Source organism: Lissotriton vulgaris, chromosome 11 (assembly GCF_964263255.1).
Source record: "Lissotriton vulgaris chromosome 11, aLisVul1.2, whole genome shotgun sequence".
NCBI classification, from domain to species: Eukaryota; Metazoa; Chordata; class Amphibia; order Caudata; family Salamandridae; genus Lissotriton; species Lissotriton vulgaris.
Genome location: NC_141699.1, coordinates 1,104,483,583 through 1,104,506,365, shown reverse-complemented (window position 1 = coordinate 1,104,506,365; position 22,783 = coordinate 1,104,483,583). Strand labels below are relative to the sequence as shown.

Genomic DNA, 22,783 nt, shown 5'->3' with positions numbered 1-22,783 from the left:
ACCGCTTTAGCGGCAGGATACTGCCGCTAAAGCGGCGATAATGGGCTGCATGATATGCCCTTGTGAATTCCAATAGAAGCCCATGTTCACACCAGAACCTGGGCTTCTATTGGAATTCTCAAGGGCCCATTATCGCCGCTTTAGAGGCAGTTTCCTGCTGCTAAAGCGTCGATAATGTTATCGCTCTTCCTTGATAATATGGCCCGTCAAGTTCTGTTTGGAAATGGATAAAGCACTCAAATTTAGTAAAATTCGAGCAGCGAAGAAGTGGGCTGCTCACTAGTCATGCGGAGGATATAGCGCCCAGAAGCCTCCGATCATGCTTCAGGGCACTTCAGCTTTTTGGCATTCACGTTTTCCAATCACATTCAAAGACGCGCAATGACGGCAAGACCTCATTAAAATGTTGCCTTCAGTTTTATTTAAAAGTGAACCCAGATTAAGAAAGGTCCAGCATGAACAACACACCATCAGTCACCATTCGGATAAAGCACCGTTTCACACACATTAAAATAGACACGTGAAAAAATTCAAGTAAGAACCATAATACAGTGTTTAAGACTTTGTTTGCAGTTAAAAAAACACACACTTGGGACCCCCACTAGCAACGAGCTAGTACACACTTATACAAAAAATATCACAAAAACGGTCCACAATAAAAACCCATTCAAGTGAGTAAAAAGCAAATTCATCAAGGCTGCTTCGTCCCAAAGGACACGGTTTTGGCTTGTTAGCAACACTTGTGTAATGTGCACAAAAGTTCAGCATTGTTACTTCCAACGAAAAGGCAGTGTTTTCCTTGAGTGCATCCTACGTGTGCTTTGAGGCCGTCGTTAGAGGCACTTGCAGTACCCGATGTGTTATAAAAAAATGAACGTATTTGTGGTGTCAAGTTCGTGTGATCAGAACAGCTGGCAAAGAAACAACTTCACCCACCCCAAGTTTATAAAGTGGTTATGTGAGCAGTTGAACTCCTGCCTTTTTCAAGTAAAAGAAATAAATAGTTTATGAACAGTTATTTTCAACCCAGTAAAAAGTGTATCCCTGAAAAATAGAACCTGTATTGTGTGGTAGATTGAAGAGATTGTGTAGCATGTTGAAGAGCAGCATGCCCATACAATGCATTGGCACCTCAGTTTGACGCACCAGCTGTTGGCTTAAGACTTGGTTGGAAGACATGGAAACACCAACATTCGTCTGCCTTTGACCTGTCAATCAAGTTGTGCATTTGTATCTTCGATTTAAAAGGTTTACTTGATGATGAATTGTCACTTTCCTTTTTTTTTTCCAAACCAGCTTCATTCCACAGCAATGCCCCATCCTGCCCTGCCGGGGGCAGCACATCATTAATAATGTCGCTGCCGCGACCTGTTCTGAAACAAGCCCAGGAGGGAGATGGCGCCGGCGGCCGCCGAGAAGAAGCCGATGGCGTTGATGGCTCGGTTGGCCTGGGGAAAAAACAGAACAGTTTCATTAAAAAAAACAACGACTTCTCTGGTTATTCTGAATCAATCAGGTAGTGAAAGGGCATCATTGTAAAACACACACATCTCATAAATGCAAACACAACAAAATAATTAAATAAATAAATAAATAAATAACATCTCTATAAAAACGTAACATTGTCCAGTGGTGCTTTCAGTGTGTTTACGGCACACGCCAGTCACTGACTGACGCCTGGTGTTTGCAGGGGCGTGATGTCATTATAAGGTGGAGCCTTCTGTTTATGAAGGGATTGATGCCATCTCGGGGTCTTTACAAGGTATGCGCTACCTTATGCATTATTCGGCTGCAACCTATGCGCTGCATCAATGTGAGTCAGAAACCACGTGCTCATGTCTCCAGGGGCCCTGCCTCAATCTATGCATCCCTGCCTGCAGGAGCCCTGCCTCAATCTATGTGTCTATGCCTGTAGGCTCCCCTGCCTCAGTCTATGCACCTGTGCCTCAGGTTTCCCCTGCCTGAGTCGATGCACCTGTGCCTGTAGGCTCCCCTGCCTCAGTCGAAGCACCTGTGCCTGCAGGCTTCCCTGCCTCAGTCTATGCACCTGTGCCTGCAGGCTTCCCTGCCTCAGTCTATGCACCTGTGCCTCAGGTTTCCCCTGCCTCAGTCGATGCACCTGTGCCTGTAGGCTCCCCTGCCTCAGTCGATGCACCTGTGCCAGCAGGCTCCCCTGCCTCAGTCTATGCACCTGTGCCTCAGGTTTCCCCTGCCTCAGTCGATGCACCTGGGCCTGCAGGAGCCCTGCCTCAGTCTATGCACCCGTGCCTGCAGGCGCCCTGCCTCAGTCTATGCACCTGTGCCTGCAGGTTCCCCTGCCTCAGTCGATGCGCCTGTGCCTGCAGGCTTCCCTGCCTCAGTCTATGCACCTGTGCCTGCAGGCTTCCCTGCCTCAGTCTATGCACCTGTGCCTCAGGTTTCCCCTGCCTCAGTCGATGCACCTGTGCCTGCAGGCTTCAGTGCCTCAGTCTATGCACCTGTGCCTGTAGGCTCCCCTGCCTCAGTCGATGCACCTGTGCCTGCAGGCTCCCCTGCCTCAGTCTATGCACCTGTGCCTCAGGTTTCCCCTGCCTCAGTCGATGCACCTGTGCCTGCAGGCTTCCCTGCCTCAGTCTATGCACCTGTGCCTGCAGGCGCCCTGCCACAGTCGATGCACCTGTGCCTGCAGGCTTCCCTGCCTCAGTCTATGCACCTGTGCCTGCAGGCTTCCCTGCCTCAGTCTATGCACCTGTGCCTGCAGGCATCCCTGCCACAGTCTATGCACCTGTGCCTCAGGTTTCCCCTGCCTCAGTCGATGCACCTGTGCCTGCAGGCTTCCCTGCCTCAGTCTATGCACCTGTGCCTGCAGGCTTCCCTGCCTCAGTCTATGCACCTGTGCCTGCAGGCTTCCCTGCCTCAGTCTATGCACCTGTGCCTGCAGGCTTCCCTGCCTCAGTCTATGCACCTGTGCCTGCAGGCTCTCTGCCTCAGTCTATGCACCTGTGCCTGCAGGCGCCCTGCCTCAGTCTATGCACCTGTGCCTGCAGGCGCCCTGCCTCAGTCGATGCACCTGTGCCTGCAGGCGCCCTGCCTCAGTCAATGCACCTGTGCCTGCAGGCTCTCTGCCTCAGTCTATGCACCTGTGCTTGCAGGCGCGCCGCCTCAGTCTATGCACCTGTGCCTGCAGGCGCCCTGCCTCAGTCTATGCACCTGTGCCTGCAGGCTTCCCTGCCTCAGTCCATGCACCTGTGCCTGCAGGCGCCCTGCCTCAGTCTATGCACCGGTGCCTGCAGGCGCCCTGCCTCAGTCTATGCACCTGTGCCTGCAGTCGCCCTGCCTCAGTCTATGCACCTGTGCCTGCAGGTTCCCCTGCCTCAGTCGATGCGCCTGTGCCTGCAGGTTCCCCTGCCTCAGTCGATGCACCTGTGCCTGCAGGCGTCCCTGCCTCAGTCTATGCACCTGTGCCTCAGGTTTCCCCTGCCTCAGTCGATGCACCTGTGCCTGCAGGCTTCCCTGCCTCAGTCTATGCACCTGTGCCTGCAGGCGCCCTGCCTCAGTCTATGCACCTGGGCCTGCAGGCGCCCTGCCTCAGTCTATGCACCTGTGCCTGCAGGCGCCCCTGCTTCAGTCTATGCACCTGTGCCTGCAGGCTTCCCTGCCTCAGTCTATGCACCTGTGCCTGCAGGCGCCCTGCCTCAGTCTATGCACCTGTGCCTGCAGGCGCCCTGCCTCAGTCTATGCACCTGGGCCTGCAGGCGCCCTGCCTCAGTCTATGCACCTGGGCCTGCAGGCGCCCCTGCCTCAGTCTATGCAACTGGGCCTGCAGGCTTCCCTGCCTCAGTCGATGCACCTGTGCCTGCAGGCTTCCCTTGTCTCAGTCTATGCACCTGTGCCTGCAGGCGCCCTGCCACAGTCTATGCACCTGTGCCTGCAGGCGCCCTGCCTCAGTCTATGCACCTGTGCCTGCAGGCGCCCTGCCACAGTCTATGCACCTGTGCCTGCAGGCTTCCCTTGCCTCAGTCTATGCACCTGTGCCTGCAGGCTTCCCTTGCCTCAGTCTATGCACCTGTGCCTGCAGGCGCCCTGTCTCAGTCTATGCACCTGTGCCTGCAGGCTTCCCTTGCCTCAGTCTATGCACCTGTGCCTGCAGGCGCCCTGCCTCAGTCTATGCACCTGTGCCTGCAGGCGCCCTGCCTCAGTCTATGCACCTGTGCCTGCAGGCGCCCTGTCTCAGTCTATGCACCTGTGCCTGCAGGCTTCCCTTGCCTCAGTCTATGCACCTGTGCCTGCAGGCTTCCCTACCTCAGTCTATGCACCTGTGCCTGCAGGCGCCCTGCCTCAGTCTATGCACCTGGGCCTGCAGGCGCCGTGCCTCAGTCTATGCACCTGTGCCTGCAGACTCTCTGCCTCAGTCTATGCACCTGTGCCTGCAGACTCTCTGCCTCAGTCTATGCACCTGTGCCTGCAGGCGCCCCTGCCTCAGTCTATGCACCTGTGCCTGCAGGCTTCCCTGCCTCAGTCTATGCACCTGTGCCTCAGGTTTCCCCTGCCTCAGTCGATGCACCTGTGCCTGCAGGCTTCCCTGCCTCAGTCTATGCACCTGTGCCTGCAGGCTTCCCTGCCTCAGTCTATGCACCTGTGCCTGCAGGCGCCCTGCCTCAGTCTATGCACCTGTGCCTGCAGGTGCCCTGCCTCAGTCTATGCACCTGGGCCTGCAGGCTCCCTGCCTCAGTCTATGCACCTGTGCCTGCAGGCGCACTGCCTCAGTCTATGCACTTGTGCCTGCAGGCGCCCTGCCTCAGTCTATGCACCCGTGCCTGCAGGCGCCCTGCCTCAGTCTATGCACCTGTGCCTGCAGGTTCCCCTGCCTCAGTCGATGCGCCTGTGCCTGCAGGTTCCCCTGCCTCAGTCTATGCACCTGTGCCTGCAGGCTTCCCTGCCTCAGTCTATGCACCTGTGCCTCAGGTTTCCCCTGCCTCAGTCGATGCACCTGTGCCTGCAGGCTTCCCTGCCTCAGTCTATGCACCTGTGCCTGCAGGCTTCCCTGCCTCAGTCTATGCACCTGGGCCTGCAGGCTCCCTGCCTCAGTCTATGCACCTGTGCCTGCAGGCGCCCTGCCTCAGTCTATGCACCTGTGCCTGCAGGCGCCCTGCCTCAGTCTATGCACCTGGGCCTGCAGGCTCTCTGCCTCAGTCTATGCACCTGGGCCTGCAGGCGCCCCTGCCTCAGTCTATGCAACTGGGCCTGCAGGCTTCCCTGCCTCAGTCGATGCACCTGTGCCTGCAGGCGCCCTGTCTCAGTCTATGCACCTGTGCCTGCAGGCTTCCCTTGCCTCAGTCTATGCACCTGTGCCTGCAGGCTCTCTGCCTCACTCTATGCACCTGTGCCTGCAGGCGCCCCTGCCTCAGTCTATGCACCTGTGCCTGCAGGCGCCCTGCCTCATTCTATGCACCTGTGCCTCAGGTTTCCCCTGCCTCAGTCGATGCACCTGTGCCTGCAGGCTTCCCTGCCTCAGTCTATGCACCTGTGCCTGCAGGCTTCCCTGCCTCAGTCTATGCACCTGTGCCTGCAGGCGCCCTGCCTCAGTCTATGCACCTGTGCCTGAAGGTGCCCTGCCTCAGTCTATGCACCTGGGCCTGCAGGCTCCCTGCCTCAGTCTATGCACCTGTGCCTGCAGGCGCCCTGCCTCAGTCTATGCACCCGTGCCTGCAGGCGCCCTGCCTCAGTCTATGCACCTGTGCCTGCAGGTTCCCCTGCCTCAGTCGATGCGCCTGTGCCTGCAGGTTCCCCTGCCTCAGTCTATGCACCTGTGCCTGCAGGCTTCCCTGCCTCAGTCTATGCACCTGTGCCTCAGGTTTCCCCTGCCTCAGTCGATGCACCTGTGCCTGCAGGCTTCCCTGCCTCAGTCTATGCACCTGTGCCTGCAGGCTTCCCTGCCTCAGTCGATGCACCTGTGCCTGCAGGCGCCCTGTCTCAGTCTATGCACCTGTGCCTGCAGGCTTCCCTTGCCTCAGTCTATGCACCTGTGCCTGCAGGCTCTCTGCCTCAGTCTATGCACCTGTGCCTGCAGGCGCCCCTGCCTCAGTCTATGCACCTGTGCCTGCAGGCGCCCTGCCTCAGTCTATGCACCTGGGCCTGCAGGCGCCCTGCCTCAGTCTATGCACCTGTGCCTGCAGACTCTCTGCCTCAGTCTATGCACCTGTGCCTGCAGACTCTCTGCCTCAGTCTATGCACCTGTGCCTGCAGACTCTCTGCCTCAGTCTATGCACCTGTGCCTGCAGGCGCCCCTGCTTCAGTCTATGCACCTGTGCCTGCAGACTCTCTGCCTCAGTCTATGCACCTGTGCCTGCAGACTCTCTGCCTCAGTCTATGCACCTGTGCCTGCAGACTCTCTGCCTCAGTCTATGCACCTTTGCCTGCAGGCGCCCTGCCTCAGTCTATGCACCTGTGCCTGCAGGCGCCCCACCACAGTTTAAGCACTCATGCCTGCAGGTGCCCAGTCTCACTCTACGTGCTCGTGCCTGCAGGCTCCCCTGCCTCAGTCTAGGTGCCAGTACCTTTCAGTTTTAACGCCACCCCACCTGCAGATGCAAAAAGGACGGATGATGGACGGAATGCTGAACATGTCTGGGTAAAATCCATCGCTTTTTTGCTCCCCGTGCCATTCCAGTTTAGACCCAGTCATATGCAAATCAGTCTTGACCCTGCTCCCCATGTGAAAAGTCCAGCCAGAACTGCCAGTTCAGGTCCTCTCGGAACAAAAATCAAGTCTTGAATGGGATTTACTTGTTCTTTTCCAACCTTTCCAGCCAACACCAATGTGTTCTCAAGGGCACCTCCAGGACCCAAACTATTCCTGTCATCTGCAGAGTCCTCAGGGTTCCTTCTTTATTTCTACCTGAAGCCACTGAGTGCTCGATGCAGAGACCAGAGCATCAGGATTCACCAATATACCGATGATACAGCAAGAACCAAGAAACCTGGCTGGATGACACGTACCGCGACAGCTTCGAACCCCTACTTTCACCGAATGACAAGTCACTTGCTTCACCTTGAACATCAACCACACCCTCAAGAACACTCTCCCAAGAAAACAAAGGCAGAACATGAAATGGTTTCTTCCAGGAAGCAACTTCAGAACTGCTGTTAAAGCCTTCATACTCCTGCATCTGGATGGTGGCTACAGCCTGCGCCAAGGACATCGAGGATCCTCGTGGCGCCACTTAAGGGCACCCCACGTGCCACAACACGTCTTACCCGGCGTCTGAAGAAATATGATCCTATGCCCACCTTGATGGAACCCCACTGGGACCCATTGCCAAGCCACATCTTGTTCAAAACCAGCTGAATCCTTTCCAGAGCCATCATGTCCAGCACCCCCAGTTATCTTGCAGACAGCTCACCGTCTCTGGGGGTTCTTGGCACCCCCCCCCCAGTCAGGGCACCCGAAGGCTGCGGACGAAGAAGCGTAAAAAGAAAAAACTAAGCAGCAGAGCCAGCGGGGCTTTTCCATCTATTCACCCAGGAACTGGAAGAACATTCCGGTATCCATCAGGACAGACCCAATGTTGCTCCAACTTAGGAAAGAGTTAAAGACACAATACATTTACAGTCCACAAACCAGCCTCCTCTCCTACGGCTCATGGACTTTATACATACGATCATAAAGTGAACCAATCAAGGGTATTTAATGGACTGTAATTATTTTCATTAAGCCTTTATGAACCATTCCTCAGGTAAGAAGATCAGTCTATTTCTCAAATAAGCCTCATGTGAAAGAGAAAAAATGGGTGAATGCTTGAGAATCTAAATTATGAAATCGCTAAACGTCGTCCAGGTTGACTATTTGCACAGACGTTGATCAATGCTTCTATGCTTTCTCGAATTAGTCTGCATTTTGAAGTGGTTTATGGGAGGGGGGGGGGGGGGGGGGGGGGGGTTCAGACAGTCTAGGGAAATATTAAAGTTCTAGCCAGAAACACTGAAGCATTTGGATGTAGCTGAAGCAGTTACCATCTTGCACCAAGTGATTCTGGGGCATATTAACAACGGCCAGCGATAATGGCCGTGCTTAGCGATAATTATATTATCGCAGGCTACCTCTGGAATTCATCGACCTGGTAGCTCGTGATTAACAACGCGTTACTCCAGGGCGGTAAAAATTCCAACGATAGCGAGGTTATCGCCCTTTTAGAGAGAACATCGCTGGTTTTCCATCAATGTTCCCTGCAAAACGGCGATAACCTTGCTGATACCACCCACAGGGCCGTATCAGCAGAATCCACCCCCTATGTAAGGGATGGCTAAGTGAGGATTTTAGCAGACGTTAGATTTTGGTGAAAACGGCCGTTTTCGTCAAAATCTAATGTGTGCTAAAATCATGTGGGCTGCCTTGTAAATATCGCAATGTAAACATCAGCTATATTTGCAAGGTAGTGCATCTGGGGTACACCCAGTGACGCCCTCTTTGCATCTCATTGGAGATGCAAAAGGAGGCGTTGGGGAAAAAGGGTGCTAACATGCGATTATGCTTGTTAGCACCCTCTTGCAAATAGGGTGCTGGTTTTATCTCCGCTTTTTTGGCTTTGTAAGTAAAAAAATCAGAGATAAAGCCCTTGTAAATATGCCCCTCGATTCTCAACATTTGGACCCAAAGATAAAGCAGATACAGGGTTCCTGTAATGATAAGATTTCATCGTGCGATTCTTCGGTCCAATACAGTCCCGACTGAATATACGTTTTAATTTCGTGGGATCCGCCTAAATGGACGGGGAAAAGCTCTCGTCGTTTCAGAACGCCTGAGGAGATTTTATGAAAAGTCCCAACATTAAATCGACAGGTGGGATTCAGTATACCTCTCCCTTCATGAAATATGAGAGATTTCCTGTACAGCTGAATATTTGTAAATAGCATTATATGAAATGCATTTATAACACCCTACAGACATCAATACTTAGATTTATATAGTGGGCCCCGCAGACCCCATAAGGGAGTTGTTTTAATTTGAAAAAGAGACAATTTAATATTTCACTCTTGAGAAAGGTGGAGCGTACCAATCCATAACACCGAAACGTATTGAGGCAAATAGATAAAAAATGAATTCGAGGAACTATTAGGGTGTCATTGTTGATTTGAGCCTGACACAATGTATAGATTCCAATCGGATTAATTATTTAGGATGTTTCTAAATTGTTACACTTCATATTTTTGTCTCTCTTGTTTTAAATGTTTTTATTTCTTGTATTGATCTTTCAATATATGATGTATGTCTAGGTAATAATTTTCATCACTTTGTGTTTTTAATGCTGATTTGATTGATTAATAAACTGTATTTTTTAGTTCAAAGATTCTTTTTTGATAACAATTTTTGATATATATTTATGTGAATTTCTGACATTTGATGCTGGTGTGTATGAAATACGGTTGAGTTTAGGGCCTTCCGGAGTAGTATTTGTCCAGGGGGTCTTCTTTCTTTTTATATCGTGCTGGTACCCAATCCCTTGGTTGGTGGGCCACTCCCAATTTTCTTTGAGTTGACAGTAAATAAAGCCCCATGAGATTGCATTGAAGAATCACCCAGTCACCTGTTTCATTCGATGGAGACCTAATTGTAGCTACAAGCTGATTAAGAAATAGCAGCAGGATACCTCCTCATGGGTTTACATAATGTCTATTGGCATCAAAATGATTTAACCTCTTGAATGCAGAGGACAAGACGTTCACATTCCCTTACTGCTACCCACCGCCCAGGAGGAGAGGCAGAAAGGTCAGGACAGCATATGGACTAATGGCTAGAGCGGTTGACCGTGGAGATGAGGAACCGCGTTCGAGTCTCGGCAGCGACACTCAACATCCTGTGATTCTGGGCAAACTAACAAAAATGAATGTGTCCCTCTGTAACGCAACTGGTACTCATGCGAAGCGCTCTGATACCTTCAGATCTAGTTCACACTCTATAAAACAAACAAAAAAAACTACAAACACTATATAATAGAGATCATATGATAAAAAGAATATGTGATGGCAGCTCACCTGGTTATGTGCAGTGTCCTCACCCCAGAACAGGCCCAGCAGTCTTTCTGACTCCTCTCTCCCAGCACCCCGGAGGGCAAAAACCCACTAGACACCTTTGATAATATAATAAATAAAGGGGTGGAGGGGGCCTGTCCAGGCATCAAGCATGGCCCTCCACCCTGAAAGGCCATAACAGTCTTTTTGCCCCTGCTGGGGTATTTCACCTTGATCTGCCTTCCAGGAGGCAGAAGGATCACTATAGATCAGGATAATTTAAAAGAAATGAGGGTGAGGCCAGCCCCCAAGGCATCAGGCTTCACGCCCATCCCTATAGCTCCAAGAGTCTTTCCGCCCTCCCCCCGGAGGAAGATTGGGGGAGTTTTTCTCAAATTGCCAACTCCAGGGAAGGAGCCTTGAATGCATACTACATTGAGCCACATTTTAAAACAACAGGGTGGGGCCACACCCTAACACCTAAAGCCCCTATAGTGTTTCTGCCCACCACTCCCCCGACAGGGGGAAGATTAGAAAATATACCTCTAGTCTGCTTGGAGGGGCAAACAACCCAGTGGATGCCAGGTATATTTTAAAAGAGTGTGGGGACCAATACTTCCGCACATCAAGTGAACCCCAACTCTAAAACCCCAACAGTCTTTCTGCTCCTGTGGAGCACAGAATATACCCATTAAAAGTAAGAGGAAGGTTAGATTATTTTGGGAATAGAGGGGGCATATTATCAACAAATAGCGATATTCATCGCTAAATGGGCTTGTCGACATTTTTTTAATCGCCAAGCATCGCCAGATTTTATCGCAGAGATAACGTGCTATTAGCAACGTTTACCTCTAAAGCGATAACATTTCCGGCGATAGCGGCGAAATGTGTGAATATCGCTGAGAATACAGCGATTTTCACGCATTAACGCCAATAGGGTCTTAGCCTGAATATCCACCTCCCATTGGATATACAGGCTAAGAATGGTCTGAGCAGGCGTTAGCTTTTGGAGATATTCGTGCTTAGCGCGAATATTTCCATCACTACGTCTGCGTTGATAATAGGCGATAGCAATGTTAGCGACTGCTTTCAGTCGCTAACAGGTTGGGTACGCCCACTTTGCATGTTATTAGCGATGAATATCGCTGACATGCAAAGCGGGCCCCAAACCGGTCGCTATCACCTAAAAGCTGTCGCTAACTGATGTTAGCGACAGCTTGCTAATAGGGCGATGAAATTATCGCCGCTTTGCGGACGAAAACGGCCGCAAAAGAAGCGATTATTTCATTTCGCCTGCCTTGGTAATATGCCCCAGATTTCTTTCATTTGCCATGGTGAGTGGCCACATTATTTGGGCTCTGGGTCTGACTGCAACCAGTGAAACCTATGAACCGGGGCATTTCTGAAACCTAGAGAACCAGGTCAATCTAGCGTGCTGTGGCTTGCATGAATTCCACCACGCCTTTGTGACCAGAGTGAACTTCAGTTGTCAAGCGCTCATTAAATTCATGCAGTTTCCTCAGATTTATGTTTGGGAAAGTTCCAAAATCTGAAAAGATCCACAAAATTCCTACCACCCAGCATTCCCACACTTCTCCCGATAAAAATGGCACCCCACTTGTGTGTCTGGGCCTATAACCCACATCAGAGACAGCCCAAACCAGGGACCATGCGAAGACCCCATTGACTTCATATTTTCAGATTTCACAAACAAAATAAAAAATGAAATGCTCAAAGCACCCCAGGGTCATCCCTTTTTGCTGAAAACCCTAACATAGGAGTCTTACCTGCTCCGAAACTCCTTCTCCGTACCGCAACAACGTCACAAAATGTTCACAGTTATTTCCAAGTAGATCATAGGACACCTCTTGGCCAATGAGGAACTCGGCTCTCTCGATGATTTCTTCTGCCGGGAGTGGTGTGTACGTGTCATCATACTTATTGTTTATTTTGTAGGTGTCACTTCCAACCACGTCCTTCAAGAGCTGCATCTTCACCAGGGCTTTCCGGCTGAACACAGACTTGGCACTTGCAAGAGTAGCCGCTGGGCCCTCCTCTGTAGAAGACACACATGTGATGTTTAACACACATTGCATTAACTCTACCACGCCTGAAGCACAGTGGAAAGTCTCTATGCACTAAAGATACATAACTTATGCTAGTGGTCTCAGTTCTTTAAAACATCCTTGTCCCCAATCCCAACCTGCAACTCTGGAAATTTAAGAAGATTGTGCATTAAATGTAAATTTACCAAATGATTGTATAATCTACATTTTGTGCCAAATATCTACTAAGTCTCTCTCACGAATTGAATATAGAGTCAGATTCCTAAACCAGCTTTGCTCCAATCCAATCATTGAGTCTTTAAAACCATAAAAAGTGGTGGGGCGAAGACAGCATCAAAATTAGGGATCTGGATTTCAGAAACACCTCCTGAAAGATCATTGAAATGGTTACTTCAGTTTTCCCTCAAGTAAACTTTATGAAGAGTCACTATAGCATCTATTTTGACTATGGCACCAGGAAGCTTTGATTGCAGGGTAACACTCTCATGAGTTCAGAGTTAATTGTAACAAGTGCTCTACCTAGACCCGTCCCAAACCAAGGGGCATATTATCACGGACAGCAGATAACTGCCGCTAAACCGGCTATAATGGGCTTGCTAATAGGCCGTAGAGAATTCTCATAGAAGCCCAGGTTCACAGTAGAACCTGGGCTTCTGTTGGAATTCTCAAGGGCATATTATCAAGCCCATTGTCGCTGCTTTAGCAGAAGTTTTCTGCCGCTAAACCGGCGATAATTTTTAACAGCGTCCTTGATAATATGCCCCCAAGTGTTGCAAGATATATTCAGGTCTTGAGTAACATTTGTAGAGTACACTCTGTCCTCATCACACGTGCTTAATGCTTTGCATTTACTTAGGGGACATTTCTGTGAATTCAGAATAAAGTCCACACCTTACGTGACCACAACCACAAGATAATATAGAGTTGGTACAAACTATCATTTCCTTGATGGATGAAGTCCTACCTCCAATAGCAAGCTTTAGATCTATGGTCAAAGCCAAAGTGAGACCCTTGCTGTACTTTGATGAATTCCGTCTCACCAGCATTCCCTATGTGACCATGATCGCAACTCCTCCACGCCGCAGAACATATATAGGGATGAACGTGTACACAGCCCTTACATTTTAATGTTCCACAATGGATCCCATCCAGGCTTGCACTCATTATCTTTAAGTCTTTTTTAGCATCACCTAAAAAGTAGTGACAAGCAGACCCACACCTCATCTTGATGAAAGGCTGAACATCTCTGGGGTCAAAGTTAACACAAACAGCCCAGACACTGCCAGACAGGATGTCTAAATATTGGGAGGGAAGTCTTCTTCAGCTCTGCAGACAGGAGGTGAAAGAAGATCCCTTGGAACACAAAGGCTTGAAGAAACATCTCCTTAAGGAACACTTCAGCAGTCAAAAAAATAGCCTCCGGGCTTCTTCCACTCCCCATAGAGATACCCCTTCCATTATAACCCACGTTGATCTACAGTACGGCAAGTCATTTCCAATATGTCTATACTACTATTATAAAGAGAGAAGTCTGTCCTTTGAGCCAGGTAAACTCGAAAAGTACACCTTCAATCTAAACACCCAAGACATCTATGAAAACCTAAGGGCAAGCAGAAGGACATAGGTGATATAAAAATAAAAAATATACGTTATTTAAAACATTTATGAATAAAAATAAAGTAGTCCCTAGAAAGTAGCGCCGGCCACGACGTCTGCGTGATGACATCGGGAGCGCGGGGAGGAGCGGCGTTCAGGAGCAACAGGAAGAGCGGAGGACATGAGCGCGGGGAGGAGCAGCGGAGGACAAGCGGAAAGGAGCGGGAAGAAGCGGAGGAGCAGTGGCAGCGCGGGGAGGAGCGGCGGATGAGGTAGCGGACAAGCGGTCAGGAGCGGCGAGAAGCGGAGGAGCAGTGGAGCAGTAAACACAGCAGCACGGGGAGGAGCGGCAGATGAGGTAAGTCAAGCAGCCGCGGGTGCGCAGCGAGGGACGGGCGGGGGCCATGAACAGAGAGTGATAAAAAAGCATTTTACACAAAGTCGGGACGTCGGGAGAAACAGCGTGGGCAGAAGCGGCCGCTCTGCTGCGCCTCTCCTGCTGCGATGCTACCCCCAGCCCAGCTAGTATATATATATATACATACATACACATAGCTTCTTGATGTATCCAAGTTCTGAAGAAGTGAAAAGTTAGCAATGTAAATAGTTTGCCTGTTTAACACATTTCAAATGTTACACATTCTATTTTTCTAGAAACTGATTTAATAAAGTCAACTTAAAGTAAGGCTTACATTTTATAGTTAAAGTTTCAAAACTTCTCATTGGTAAATTCAAGTATGATATATTTTTTAACCTTTGCTATATATTATAAAAAAATTTCAACAGATGTTTACCATAAATGTTGAGCTAATGAATGTCAAGATTAGGTAAAAATTACAAAACATATGTACACTGTACTACTGCATAAGAGGGATAGTTTAAAACATGTAATAAAAAGCCAAACTGTTTATTTTAGCACAGCCTATACCATATATGCTATATAAGCATGGGCGAATTTTGCGAATCTGGCGTTCGCGAATTTTGCGAATTTGCGAACTCGCAATCCGCAAAATCTGCGAATTCTCGCGAATTTGCTGATTTTTTTTTGTGTTCGCAAGGATTTCTGCCAGTTCGCAAGGATTTCTGCCAGTTTGCGAGGGTTTTGTACCAGTTCGCAATTGCGAACTTACATGTCGGCTCGCAACGGTCACGATTATGTTGTTTCTATGTCTGGTTCATCATCACAGGTTCCCAGAACCCTCTGTTTCACCCCTGCCACCCTCTGTTTCACACATGCCATCCTCTGGTGCATCAATGCCACCCTCTGGTTCATCATCACTGTAGATTATGGGGGGAAAAGCAAGCACACCTGCCTGCTTCAACTGACATGAATTAATTTGGGGTTGATTTATTAATGTGTCACTGTTTTAAAATTCCAGTCTGGCACCTGCTTCCTTATCTGTAATTTTCTTTCTGTTGCAGTGCAATTTTTTTTTCCAGGATCTTTGTGGCCTACTTGTAGCTATTCTATGAGCCTGCTGTGAGGGTCAGAGCAGGGTCATATAATTGTTGCAACTAGCAACTGAACTCTGGAGGGGCCCTTGTCAGGAAGCACTACAGGGAATGGTTACTAATGATGAGTTTGAACTTTTGAACCTGCTGAATGCTTTTTTTGTGTTCGCAATGATTTCTGCCAGTTCGCAAGGATTTCTGCCAGTTCGCTAGGGTTTTGTACCAGTTCGCAATTGCGAACTTAGATGTCGGCTCGCAACGGTCACGATTATGTTGTTTCTACGTCTGGTTCATCATCACAGGTTCCCAGAACCCTCTGTTTTACCCCTGCCACCCTCTGTTTCACCCATGCCATCCTCTGGTGCATCAATGCCACCCTCTGGTTCATCATCACTGTAGATTATGGGGGGGAAGCAAGCACATCTGCCTGCTTCAACTGACATGAATTAATTTGGGGTTGATTTATTAATGTGTCACTGTTTTAAAATTCCAGTCTGGCACCTGCTTCCTTATCTGTAATTTGCTTTCTGTTGCAGTGCAATTTTTTTTCCAGGACCTTTGTGGCCTACTTGTAGCTATTCTATGAGCCTGCTGTGAGGGTCAGAGCAGGGTCATATAATTGTTGCAACTAGCAACTGAACTCTGGAGGGGCCCTTGTCAGGAAGCACTACAGGGAATGGTTACTAATGATGAGTTTGAACTTTTGAACCTGCTGAATGCTTTTTTTGTGTTCGCAAGCATTTCTGCCAGTTCGCAAGGATTTCTGCCAGTTCGCGAGGGTTTTGTACCAGTTCGCAATTGCGAACTTACACCGCACGCAGCAAAATTGTTTCACCAAGAAAAAAAAATCCGCTGCGTGCGAATTTGCGGATTTTGGGGGAAATTCGCGGATTTCGCGGATTGCGAATTTACCGAAAATCCGCAAAATCCGTGAGCATAACGGATTTTCCGCCCATGCTTAATGCTATACAATGTGTGCATTCTATTATCATTTAACACCAAGGAGAAAGGGGGAAGTGCAACAGCTGGTGAGCACACAAAGAAAAGGGGAAGAGTAAAGACAAATGGTAATGGGAGACGGCTGGACAAAAGCAAACTGAATTAAGTGTTTTCAAGTGTTTAATTCATTCCATATAATCTTCAATAAATTGTTTCCATGTATCATTTTTATGTGAAAGCCTCTAAAGTGATGCTTGAGAACATATAACAATAATCCATTCATCCTCTCTGGGGAGCGCGCTGTCTTCCAGATTCTGAAAATGATCCCCTTTGCAATCAAGAGTGCGCTTCATTGGGGCTGTTTCTAACAGTTCCTGAGTAAATTCATTTCACAATCATAACGCAAAGTAATCAGTGTTTTAGAGACTTTCCTAAAGGAATGATAAAAACTAAGGTGATCCTCTTGAAGAACTCTCTTCTTGATTATTTGGCATCAAAAGAAATGTTCTGGTATTCCTCAGGGCTAACTGAATGTCTGACTTTATTGGATATTAAACGATGTTCCATTGGAGAAAGAAAATCAATATAGCAATCTTCGAATGACCCTTACTGACCCTTTATACGGACATATTTATCAGCAACATAAACAAGTTATTGCTGATGGAGGTGGTCATAGAAAAGTGTACAGTGCATTTTAACTACTTGTTTAGGTTATTTGTAGCTAAAGGGTAACCTCTCTTCTCTTTGCTATTGAGTTTTTTTCCAATTGACAAATGTTCATTCTTAAACAAAACTGAGGGAAGGATATTAAAATTATTGATCTGTTTAAGGCAGAACTTTTCTGGCAAAGCTTGATGCCCAGAGGTAGTTATACCTAGCATCATTGTTTAATACTGTCCATGTGATATTTCATTGAAGTTATAGGATCCATGGTTGCTAAGAGATTACGCTCGCAAATAACTCACACATGTCTCAATACAACACTCCAGGTTTGTTAGTAGCTTCATTTCAGCTCCTAATCAATTTACAATCTTCTGTGAAATGTTATACTGGAATACAGATTATAAACTGAAAGAATGCGCCCCCTCCTGGATCAACGCGGTGGCTTACAGTGGAATGACACCCTGCTTCAAAGGCAGCTCAAAATTCTAAAAGGATGGGGTAGCATTGATTACAGTTCCATTCTGAGATATTAAAAAATAGAGAGAAGAGATGTTTCAATCCCCATCACAGAGCGAAACACTACTTGTGTGTGGTAAAGCAGCTCGGGTGACTTTAAATGCTTTGACACTACAATCTACCCCTTGTTTGTAGACGGCTGGTAGCAGCGAGGATCTGAAGTTCACTCCAAAGCTGGAATCTAATGTAAGTATCTTTAAGAACAGTTTATAATGCCTTCCTTCCAACTCAAGGGCACTACCTCTGAGGTGGATGAGGCAGTAATAGTTCTGTTGTTGCGGCTGGAATGGCTGGGGCAGGGTGTGGAGCACCAAGATAGATCACTTGAAGACCCTGGTTTGAAGGACATCAACTGGACCTGCCCTGGTTGTCTTGAATCAGAGGATAAGGTTCCAGTCAGACTTTAATGTTGGATTCAGTAAATGCAAGAAGACCTCCTCAAAGTCGATCTGACTATATAGATATGTTACATTTCTTTCATGGACAAAAAGTCCACTTTTTCACAGAGGTTTTGGACAGCAGGTTCAGCCCAGTCATGGATCCAGAGTGAACCGGATTATTGACACACAGAAAAGAGTCCTTTTAAAGTTCACAGCCTTAAACGTTTTGCATTCTTTTATGGAAAAATGTTTTTTTTAATGCATCTGAGCCAGCATAAGTGTATTTAAGTGCTAGCTTCTGTCTATAAAGCCGGAGAAAGCAACAATAGGAGACCTACAGGGCGGCCTCCCCCATCTAACTGGAGTCACAGAAGTCTCAAAAACAGATGTTGGTGGAAAGCTGAGTATAGTTAGTGGGGCTCTCCGGCCGCATAGTCCAAATCTATCTCATTCTGGTAGCGTAAAGTTCATCCAGGCATGAGGTTTGCAGCTCCATGCAAGGAGACATAGAATGGATCTCAGGACAGTGGTCACTGCAGGTCACTGGAGATAGGGGGCTATCACTTACAGAGAAGTAGAGAGCAAAAGGTCAGTAGTTTGGCGTCCTCTGTGGCCGGCCTACCCCTACTTTTGGAAAGATCAGTGTTGGGCCATGAGGAGAAGGTTGACCCAAATATTGAGGTCCTCTAAGAAACGACTTTATTGGAACAAATGCTTAGAAAGTCATCCAACTCAATCAAATAATCCACAAAAGTCTCCAGTGCAATGGGAGGGCATTGGAGAAGAATCAATGAATGGCAACTGTGGGACACAGGGATAAGTGCAACACAATCACCTTCTTCAGAGAATCCCACTAATCCCCTTCCCTGCTCATACACAGCGGGGATTTCAGTACTAAAGCCACCCCTCACCTGATCTGCTTCATCTTGTTACGGGGTAAACACCGGTGCTCAGCAAGAATAGTTGTGGCAATCTCTGGTCCTGATGTCTCATTGCAGGGAGAAGCGACCTATCCCGATAGTCGAACCAACTATCCGTGAAATTTATGCAGGTGCATTGCTAGTGCCCTCACGTTGAGCATGGGGGTCTTGATGGAAGCTGACCGGTCCTGTGTTTGGTCAGTGTGGTCTTGGCACAGATAGGCTTGCCTTTGGCATACCCATTTAGTGACCTTCCCTAAATAGGTGCCCATCAAGCACCTCAATGAAACAAGACCACCACAAGTGGTGATCACAATACCTACCCAAGATGGCTGATGGATGGACAATAAAGAAAGACTATCCCAGCGCGCCCCTGAACCAAGTTTCACACGCCCTTCAATAGATTGGGTACATGGAGAAGGAAGATTAAAAAGGCAAAAACGGCAATATTTGTGTTCTTACTAAGGCGTTAGCATGTGAGACCCACAGAACAATGTTTAAGGTATCAAAGTTTCTGCAGTTCTCCATGATGTTTAGGAAAATAGCACTAAGAAAAGTTAAATGGTAGCCAAGCATCCGTAATCATCGCAGTTGTACATTGTTGCAGGAACCGTGTGCCACACCACATCCATGTAACAAGGGTATGATGACCATTTTGTATGCAAAGAGCCAAAAAACAAAAATCATATTGCACATTAGGGTTTCATATATGTCTGGATGTCTTTCCCTGCAAACATGATGGTGCTGCATTTACTGACTGCACCGGACCTGAAATGTTTAATGATAAGGTTTCCAGAATGTCCTTTTTTCTGTATACCATGCTTGCTGATTGCCACCTCCATCACGCTTTGGGGGTTCAGTGAGCTACAGTGTGTATGGGTTCACCCCCAAGGAAGGATCTTGGTTTGGCCCCCACTATTGTATCTGTGTGTGATCCTAATGATAACACAATTGAATCTGCCTTTTATCCTTCTGGAGATGATATAAACAAGTAACAGAGAGTTGGGTAACAATGAAAGTGGGCTATTTGTCATTAGTGAATATGTGATGTGGTTACAATGTGCATCCTCCCCTACAGGGCTTACTATGCCGTACGCAAGCAAACTTTACTCAGATCTTCTTGCCAATGGAATCGCTTCAGGCAGAGGAAGTGCATGAAATGACAATTTAGTTAATGAAGTGGGACCCAACTGACTGTACTTCACAGGAGTTCATGAATACAGACAAGACCGTGCATATGAAGCGTATGACAAATTTCTTACCTACTGGTGCTACGTTGATGACGTAGCCATCTCCGAGATACAGCGCCCAGTGCTGGTACGCAGGACGAAATATCTCAATCAAGTCCCCCGGCTGAGGATTGCCAGGGAACTCCAAGCTGAAGCTGTCATTAGAAGCCATCTGCAATCAGAGGAGAGCAAGTTACACGCTTGAGTAGGATTGGCTTGGAACACAACTGTAGAGAAAACACAAAACGAAGGTAGGCTTGGCCACCGCTAACCAATTTTCAATATAAAGTATACCGTCTAGCCATTACTTACGCCCTTGTGATATTTACTACTGAACTGTCCACTCTCCCTTGGAGAAGAACATTTAACATCCCTGGCATTGAAGAAGCTGGATATCTGGCAGGTGAGTGATCTTCCTTAAAAAAGATGATTTAGGAGGTAGCAAGGACACATGACCATCAACTGGTCAGAAGACTGAGCACCTTCTCTGAATACCCTAAAAAACACGACCGCGCCACTGAGCGCTCTTATGCCGCAGTGCTAGATTATATGACTCATCGTGATCCAATAATGAATGACTGGACCCGACAATTGCAACTGTGTTCATGTGATGATCTTTCAGATCAAGCCACCAGACATGTGATGCTATTTTGCAAATTCTAGTGAGAATTGAGAAAGGTGTGCATCCTTCCTATTGTAAAATGTTTTGGGATTAGACAATGTAGGCCAGCTTCCATTGCTTTGCAATTCTTAGATAATGCCAGGGGTGTGGCAGGCACATTTTCAGTCCCTCTACAGCTCTGAGCCGGGAGAATCTATCACTGAGACTGGGGTTGGTTGGCCAGATTATGAGGGGGATCCAATAACTCTAGGCGAGGTCACTGCTGCTATAGCAGGACTCACCTCGGGAAAGGCGGCAGGATTGGATGGCCTACCCGGGGGTGTTTAAACAGGAGCCCATTGTTTGGGCCCCCTACCTTGCCGCTCTGTTTAACGGAGTTCTTAGCGGCATGGAAATCCCTAGTACTTGGCTGGGGGCGGAGGTGGTGCCCATATTCAAAAAGGGCTCGCCTCTCCTCCCAGCCAACTACAGACCCATCAGTTTAATTGATGTAGCACAGAAACTGTTTGGCAGGGTATTGCTGAATCGGCTCCAGGACTGGGCGGAAGAGGTGGGTGTCCTTAGCCCCTACCAGGCGGGATTTAGGAAGGGAGTTTCTACAGTGGACCAGGTTTTTAGATTGAACATCATCTATTGGAGGGCAGCAATATTCGAGGACGGCAGTCTCTACACAATTTTTGTGGATTTACGGGCCGCCTTCGACCTGGTGCCCAGAGGGAAACTCTGGAGCGTCCTGGCAGAGATGGGCGTTCCCCCGGACATCCTATTAATCTTACAGAGACTACACCACAACAACTATGCTCGAGTGAGGTGTGGGAGGTCCGGGGCACTTACGGATAGATTCCCCGTTGACCGAGGGGTAAGGCAGGGTTGTGTGCTGGCACCGACCCTGTTTTGCCTCTTCGTCAACGGGGTAATCGCCCACCTGAATGCCATCGACTATACTGACGCCCCCAAACTGAATGGCAGCAGGGTGCCTGCAATTATGTTTGCAGATGACACCCTGCTGCTGTCTAAAACCCCTATGGGGATACAGAGGATCCTCGATTCATTTGTGGCCTTCTGCACTGACAGGGGGTTAGAAATTAACGTGGCTAAAACCAAGTTTATGGTTTTGAATCCAAGCCAAAAACTGCGGCCGAACCCGCTATTGGGAGCCGCACGGCTCGAGAGAGTCTCCACCTTCGAATACCTCGGTGCGACTCTCAATGAAACCATGTCTTGGGGATCTCACCAGAGCAGGGCGAACCTTAAATTGGTACAAACTACAGGGGGCATCGCCCGGATGATGAATGGCTCCTCATACCGTCCGCTGGGGTCGCTTATCCAGATCTACAAGGTGCAGGCCAGGAGTGCAACTTTGTATGGGGCGGAACTGTGGGGACACACATCCTGTCGTAGTCTGTCCTTAACGGAGAATAATTTCATCAGACAGATAGTCGCACTTCCGCCCAGCACCCCGCTCCTCCCCTTGAGGTTAGATCTGGGTCTACGACCAATAGCCGATGAAATAGGTTTGAGACCCATAGCCTTCTGGCGTAGGCTGTGGAGTAGCAACGATCTTGCAGCCTATAGGGCGGAATTGATGGAACTATTGACCCACCCGAAAGCGCTTCGGATCCCCTGGATAAAATACATCCAAAATACTTGAATGAAAATGAGGTTCTCTGACCTGTGGACTGATCCTGCTAATGCCGCACTAAACATTTCTAAGAGATCCCTGGCCAATGCATATCATGAACAAAAATTAGCTAGGGCCCTAGATAGCCAGGGTGAAGGGTCACTATCCTCTGTATTTGCACAAAGTAAGGACTTGTACAGGTTTGAGGGGGTTTTAGATGCCATTTCCCCTGTGCTGGCCAGGAAGCTGTTTCTCCAATGGAGATATGGCACATTGCCTCTTCGATCTTTCACCAGCTCCTGGTCATCACCTCCCACCACCAAGCAGTGTCCGGCCTGTGATGCCGCGGAGGAAACTGATTTACACGTGGTCCTCTTTTGCCCAGCTTACAAGGTTGCGAGGAAATACTGGCTCCTTCCACTGATTAGAAACATGGGTTGTAGGGAGTATGCCCCAATGTATAGGATTTTAAAATCTGATGTTACAGGCCCAACTGTGTTTGCACTGGCAAAATTTCTCATTAATGTCTGGCACACCCGCAACCGTATTTTAAAGACGCAGGCTCCCTCTTAATTTTAAGATTCATAGTTTTTAAGGCATTTTTAGCAACATGTAATTCCAATGTTTTATACTGTTTAAGTGTGCATTGATTGATTATACATGTTGATTTACTGTGATTGTATATGTTTTACTGTTTATCTTTTATGGCCAATGGCCGAAATAAAGATTGGAATATATATATATATATAATGTACATATTACCTGGAAGATAGCGATGTTTATAAAGCACGC

The 22,783-nt window shown here is 48.1% G+C and overlaps 1 protein-coding gene across 1 annotated transcript in view; it reads right to left on the bottom strand.

Moving 5' to 3' along the window:
* Window positions 1-404: 404 nt before the first annotated feature.
* Window positions 405-22,783, bottom strand: part of PLAAT1 (phospholipase A and acyltransferase 1) — a 36,455-nt gene continuing 14,076 nt past the window's right edge. Inside the window, exons 2-4 of the mRNA XM_086944969.1 lie at window positions 19,782-19,920; window positions 11,775-12,043; window positions 405-1,448 (exon numbers count right to left, since the gene is read on the bottom strand). Of these exons, the coding sequence (XP_086801095.1) occupies window positions 1,347-1,448; window positions 11,775-12,043; window positions 19,782-19,920 (510 nt within the window). The 3' untranslated portion in view covers window positions 405-1,346. The remainder of the gene's footprint in view (window positions 1,449-11,774; window positions 12,044-19,781; window positions 19,921-22,783) is intronic.